The 7,163-nt window shown below is 43.3% G+C and overlaps 1 protein-coding gene and 1 non-coding gene across 2 annotated transcripts in view; both read right to left on the bottom strand.

The window, feature by feature from the left end:
- Window positions 1-1,104, bottom strand: part of LOC106808730 — a 29,840-nt gene extending 28,736 nt beyond the window's left edge. Inside the window, exon 1 of the mRNA XM_014811562.1 lies at window positions 1,053-1,104. Coding sequence (XP_014667048.1) covers window positions 1,053-1,104 — 52 coding nt within the window. The remainder of the gene's footprint in view (window positions 1-1,052) is intronic.
- A 4,247-nt stretch (window positions 1,105-5,351) lies between these two features.
- Window positions 5,352-5,423, bottom strand: Trnah-gug. The gene has a single exon. It is a non-coding gene; the product is annotated as a tRNA-His (tRNA).
- Window positions 5,424-7,163: the final 1,740 nt, after the last annotated feature.

Genomic DNA, 7,163 nt, shown 5'->3' with positions numbered 1-7,163 from the left:
GAGAGAGAGAGAGAGAGAGAGAGAGAGAGAGAGAGAGAAAGAGAGCGAGAGAGCGAGAATATAAGGGGAGAGTGGGGGGAGAGAGAGGGAGGAGGGAGAGAAAGAAGAGGGCGGCCGCGATAACAGCGCGCACGTACGTAATTCTTCTCCAATCCATAAAATTGTAGTAGACAACGAGAAGTAGCCGGATGATTTCAGTCGACGAATTCTCGTGAGTATAATAATTATTATATGTAATGTTACTGGAGTTCCTTGCAATCAAGGGGGAAGGGGTACAAACATAATTTTATGCGCTCCTAGCTAAAGAGCTTTTGAATAGAAACCACTATCAGAAAACAAGAAAAAATCTTTCACACTGTCAAATTGTTATCCCATTGTGCCATTTCCTTCATCAAATAGTTTTTGTGTGATAAATAAATGCATTGGAGCGATTTTCGTTTCTTTTCAATTGATCTTTAGAACGTTCTACTAAATGGTAATAGGCCCGATATGTAATCCACGCGCCAACAACCTTGACTAGTAACATTTTCTCTCGCTGGGAACCGGTTATGTGTAATACTAGATAGGGCCAGTCAAACGATTATTGCTCGTGTCTCCATGGCAAAAATCCAGGCTCTGAGACAGCCGCCGTTTGCCAGATCACAAGTATATACTCTCGCGCAGTGAATTTGGCAAAACGGATATCCTAGCTACTAAATAAACAAATCATTATAAATAATAGACTAACTTTCATCCACTTTCTTTATCCTTTATCCGCACAATAGCATATAAGGCTATATCTCTATGCCGAAATACCTTGCAGTCTATCACGATCGACATATATTCGGTTAGTAGCAAGAAATAATTTTTACAAAAAATGTATTTACATTCGATGTTAGGGTTAGGGTTAGGAATAAATTGACAGTTAAGATTGTGGGTCTCGGGTAAGTTTGTCGTTAGGGTTGTGCTTAAAATCATCGGGGTTAGGTTTACGATTAGGGTTGAAGTTAGGGTTAGTGTTAGGGGTACTATTACAATAAGGAAAGGAGTTAAGCATTTTATATGAAACTTACCGCACAGAACGACAATAACAATCGCCGATCGCAGCTGAACATTCAGTCTCATGTTGACGTATAAGGTGCGAAATCGATGTGTTCCGGTGAACGCTAGGCAGTGAATAATTTACTCGCAAGTGCTCGTCTGGGCTTTTATATGGGAGTCCAACTGGCGCACTAAAATACAGCGAAGTTCTCAGAAGCACCTGTATAGCTGTGCCATTATGTACACACCATCCACGGTTAAATGCGTCAGCACACGTGGTGGTGGTGGTGGCGGGGGCGGATTGAATGGTGAGGGATTGGCAGTATGTGCAGTAATTTACGTAGGTTTATCGGAGGTATCCGGAACTATAAACGCATCGCTGGTTTACGAGAAATTGTGATGCAGTACCGGAGACGGGAAATCCCAGGTGAAGTAAAAATTCCCCCTGTGTGTGTGTGTGTGTGTGTGTGTGTGTGTGTGTGTGTGTGTGTGTGTGTGTGTGTGTGTGTGTGTGTGTGTGCATGGTGGCGGCGAGCTGTGTCAGAGGCAATTAAGCTGTGTAAATGGTTCTCGAATGATCCTGAAAGGATCAATGGCACGCGATACGCAGATATCTACTGGCTCGCTTATACGTCATTCCAGTTTGAACCTATAGGCGTAGCTGGCTTGTCGACAGCAGGGCCTTTCGACCAAGCTTCATCTACTTTATGTATATTTCCGTATTCATGTTACCTGCGCATATTATCATGGTCGATAGTTCTTCTGAACATTGACTCTTGCCGGCAGCGCACGTACGTGCTGGAATGCATTTCCATACATTGCCCTTTTAGTGCGTGCGTGCGTCTGTGCGTGCTTACGGTGCGTCATTTAGTAGATAAATACCACATCGCCATTTCGTTGTTAACTACGTCATCGTTTTGCGCGATACTACTGGCTAACTTAATTTATTTATACTTTTACGTCTGCTAGGGCACCCTCTGATTACTAGAACGGGGCATCGGCCAGTCAAGCTACTGCGCCGAGTACTTGCATGCTTATCATTTTTAGCTCATCTGACGTAGTCAGATGCAGCTTGTAGAATCGCAAGATCGTGCGTCCGTCCGTCCGTCCGTCCGTCAACAGTTGGGCACAAATCTTAACCGCTCGACGTGCGGTCACGATATTCGGGACGTCGGGGGGGGGGATTGTGAAAAGGACTCGGGATGACAAATTTGGGAGTCAATGGTCAAAGGTCAAGATGTGTAAACGGAGGGGGAATATTTTCCCCTTAACTTAAGGTATAGGAGAAAATACGGAATTGCGGCACAAATCTCAACGGCTCGACCTACGCTCTTAATATTCGGTGTATAGTGTGATGGGGAGGAAACCCATCACCAGTGCGAAATTGGAGCTCACAGGTCAAAGGGCAGTGGGGGAAAGGTCAGATATCAGACATTTTTTGAGGACATGGCCTAATGGACAGAGTGAAAAACTTTCTTGTATCAGCGCTGACCTACCATTTTTATCACTTTATTGAAAGAACCATGAAATGTGCTTTCCACTGACGTGCGAAGAGTAAGTGTCTGGTAGCCTTTTGACCCTCAAGAGGAGGGTTAAACATGGATTCTTGAACTGCCTCAATGATGTCACAGTGTTCTCATATTCATGGCACATCCATAATCTAGAAAGCCAATAAGCCTGGATAGCCGAACGGGTACAGCACAGACGTCACGGATCAAAGGTCGTTGGATCAAATCCCATAAGATATTTTATTATTTACCTGTTCTCTGTATTTTTCTATCTTTATCCATTTAACAATTTTTTTCCAATTAACGCAAATATTTACATGATTTATTTACAACAATTTAATAACAACAAATAATTTTTGTTTTGTTTTTGTTAGGGTTAGGGTTAGGGTCACAATGCACCATAAAACAGGAGTTTCAAGCACGCGATTTGTATCAACCATAGATATATACAACACATGGATAGCTGACTTGTTAGTTCCACTGCCGATGTGGCGTTTGTAGGTGGCGATACCGTTAGTGGTACTCTTCACTTTCGGCCCTGCTTCTGGCACTAAGCTTAGCAATGCCAGAGCATAGGCCAGAGCCTGCTGTGCATATTTGTTGACGTTTTCAGTCATACTATTATATTATTTTCTCTTAGTCATTGACCATGCATGGTAAATGCTGTACCATAGTTGGTTGTGGTGCATGTTCAGGACGCAACAAGGGTTTAAGTTTCCGTCTATTAGAAAAGAATCCCGAGTGGAGACGTGCCCTGGCAGAAACAGGATTGACAAGGAGGAATTAAACTCTCATATCAAGCGACTGCGCCGAGTATTTGCTCAACGGTATGAACATATAATTTAAAATATATTATGCAATTGTAGGAAAGCGTATGCTTCTACACACAGCATTCATATTTATAGTTTCCCATGATTCTACATTAGTTCGCCGCACGGCACGCAATCACCACAAATCACGCCATGACACATATTGGTGATTCCGCCGTGATGGCACCTGCGTCATCTATTAGGGACCGGATTTGTTGATGTAAAACGCGCAGGTAGAGGCTGACTCAGCCCTCATCCTTTGAACCGTATAGTCCAGTTTTGTCCGAGCTCGTGAAATTCCTTGTTGTCTCCTACACCCTTTTCCTTAAATCCTCCTTCCTCTCATCACCTTCACTTCGCCGAGCTTCTTCGCGAAACCCCCACTCTAAGGTACGAAATTACCTGTATTCGATTACGTTTTCTGTCGGTGTGTAGACTTCTGTGTAGTATCGTAGAGTTGTTTGTGTAGACTGTGAAAGTGCAAGCCACCTGTAGACGAATATTCTGTGGTGTAATAGACGCACGAAGAGTAGTTTTTATAATACTGTGTTCGTGTTATTTGTCGACGCAACCTGACGCTACCCTTAAGTCCGCCAACCCGACGCTAAACCGAGTACCTGGAAAGGAAAGTGCGGAGCTTCCTTAGACAATGCCGGAGACACTGGGTATGTGTTTAAAGACGTCCCACGCGACGTTACGAGGAAAATAAGTACTGGGCAACTTATGAGTAAGAAAATGATTGATGGGAACATGCACGATAATTTAAAAGTACAATTGCCTGAACAAAATTATTTTTATGTTGCTGAGGATTGTAAGTATAGCCATGCCTGTGGCGAGACGCGTATAGATCGGCATTATAGCTTCATTGTCTCACTGGTGGCTAGCCCGATAGCCGACAAACCAATCAATTTCCTCCTCGACATCAACTGACTTACAGCCGTCACCAGTGAGTGCAATTATCTGGATTTCGCAAATGAAATACAAAGCTGTTCAACCAAATGCGAACATTGGAGTTTCCGTCGCTGCAGCTATTAGGGCAGGTGGAATTCGGATACATCCATCTCGCATGTACGTCGGAAAGAGAGTCGCAGCAAAGATGTTGCACGAACACACAAAGAGCGACACAGTATAGAAATAAACTACTATGCTGAACGAAAAACGTTGGGACTGAAATAGTACCGCGTCGTCTTTCTGCTGTTTGTGGTGTGACGGACACCACTAGACAATAATTGTTCCTGATGCATGGCTATGGAGTATGAAGAAAACTGTAATCCACAGCATTTCGTCAATGCCACGTCACTATTAGGTGCGAGCGAAGGCAATGTTCGCTAGGCAAAATGCATCGACGCTCGAATCATACACGGCGAGCACATTGCACATTTCGACATCACGCCAGCTAATATCGTCATTATCATGTCATCTGCAGACACGTGCAAGCTAGGTATTTCGGATTTCGGTTGTAGCCAAAAGTTGGGCGAAAATCTTGCCGCTACGCGAGACAAGACGCTCAAGGGTACGACAATCTACAGAGCACCTGAGCTGGTGATGGGAGCTGATGTAACACCAAAGGCTTGAGTTTTGTTTTTAATTTGGTATAATACCGTAGAGCAGAAGAGCAGTTAGCCAACATACAAGGGTGAGGATGTGTATTTAATTTACAGTACTATGAGTACTGAACTTCTTCAGTGGTCTCTTACAAAGCAGAGCTTTAGATACAGAGCCTTCGCGCGTGTGCGTCTGTGCGTGCATGCATGTGTGCGCATGTGCGTGCATGTGTGCATCCGTTCGTCTGTGCGTGCGTGCGTGCGTGCGTGCGTGTGTGTGCGCGCACTTGTGCGGATTGGTCCTAGATATGGCTGGATGTTAAATCCTAGTCTTGCGGCAAATATTAAATATTATTCTGGTAAAACATAGTCAGACATGTATACGCAATTACTATAGTTGAATGAGAAACAAACTTACCATAAATTACCAAAAGTCGCACTCATGCCATGATATTGCTACGGAGTAGCTATGCCGTGACCAGGATTCGAACCTGGGTTATTGCGGCCACAACGCAAGGTACTAACCACTATACGATCACGGCTACTGCGAGCTGACATGAGTCTAGCCTGGATACATACAAATCAAGAGTACATAATAGCCTGATACAAATAATTATTATCAGTAACCCGATTGAACTTGCGAGGACTCAGTAACATATTCTAACCTATAACCTCGGCTGCTATAAAGGCTATATCGGCTGCTAATAAGGAAGGGTATTTGGAAATGTACAGTTTTTAATTTGCGGGTCTCACTAAAAGTTTAACAAAAGGCTACATTCATACGATACCATCGCGGTTTCAAATTAAAATCCAGGCTCTGAGACAGCCGCCGTTTGCCAGATCACAAGTATATACTCTCGCGCAGTGAATTTGGCAAAACGGATATCCTAGCTACTAAATAAACAATTCATTCTAAATAATGCGAGTTAGACTAACTTTCATCCACTTTCTTTATCCTTTATCCGCACAATAGCATATAAGGCTATATCTCTATGCCGAAATACCTTGGTCTATCGCGATCGACATATATTCTGTTAGTAGCAAGAAATAATTTTTACAAAAAATGTATTTACATTCGATGTTAGGGTTAGGGTTAGGAATAAATTGACAGTTAAGATTGTGGGTCTCGGGTAAGTTTGTCGTTAGGGTTGTGCTTAAAATCATCGGGGTTAGGTTTACGATTAGGGTTGAAGTTAGGGTTAGTGTTAGGGGTACTATTACAATATGGGAAGGAGTTAAGCATTTTATATGAAACTTACCGCACAGAACGACAATAACAATCGCCGATCGCAGCTGAACATTCAGTCTCATGTTGATGTATGAGGTGCGAAATCGATGTGTTCCGGTGAACGCTAGGCAGTGAATAATTTACTCGCAAGTGCTCGTCTGGGCTTTTATATTGGAGTCCAACTGGCGCACTTAAATACAGCGAAGTTCTCAGAAGCACCTGTATAGCTGTGCCATTATACACACCATCCACGGTTAAATGCGTCAGCACACGTGGTGGTGGTGGTGGCGGGGGCGGATTGAATGGTGAGGGATTGGCAGTACGAGCAGTAATTTACGTAGGTTTATCGGAGGTATCCGGAACTATAAACGCATCGCTGGTTTACGAGAAATTGTGATGCAGTACCGGAGACGGGAAATCCCAGGTGAAGTAAAAATTCCCCCTCCCCACACTGGTGTGGTCGTAGAGTAGATTCGATAATCCGCGCTAAAACACGTGTATGGAGGATAGAGAGAGGGGGCGAGAGAAAAAGGGAAGAGCGTGTTAAGGAGAGAGAAAGAGAGAGGGAGGAGAAGCGACATAGACACACACATAGACACACACACACACACACACACACACCACACACGACACACACACACACGCCATATATATATATATATATATTATAATATAATATATCATACTCTCCCTTTCCCTCGGCGCTCTCCCTCTTTCTCTCTATCTATCGTATCTTACTAATCTTATATTATCATCTATCGTATATATGCTATCGTATCTATCTATCTGTATCTATATAATATATCTACTATCTATCTATCTATCTATGCTATCTGGATCATTATCCAATATCTATTAATGTAATTTTATCTATTTATCTATCTCTCTATCTGGGTCTGTCTGTCTGTCTGCTGTCTGTGTCCTGTGGCTGGCTGCTGATTCTAGTCTATCTACTCATCTATCTATCTATCGATCGATCGTCTAGTCTACTACCAATTCTCTCCCTCCCTCCCTCTCTCTTTCCTCTCTCTCCTCTTTTCTTTCTCCCCCCCGC

The sequence above is a fragment of the Priapulus caudatus genome, unplaced genomic scaffold, assembly GCF_000485595.1.
Source record: "Priapulus caudatus unplaced genomic scaffold, Priapulus_caudatus-5.0.1 Scaffold300, whole genome shotgun sequence".
Classification (NCBI taxonomy): Eukaryota; Metazoa; Priapulida; class Priapulimorpha; order Priapulimorphida; family Priapulidae; genus Priapulus; species Priapulus caudatus.
This window is presented reverse-complemented; position numbering and strand designations above follow the sequence as displayed.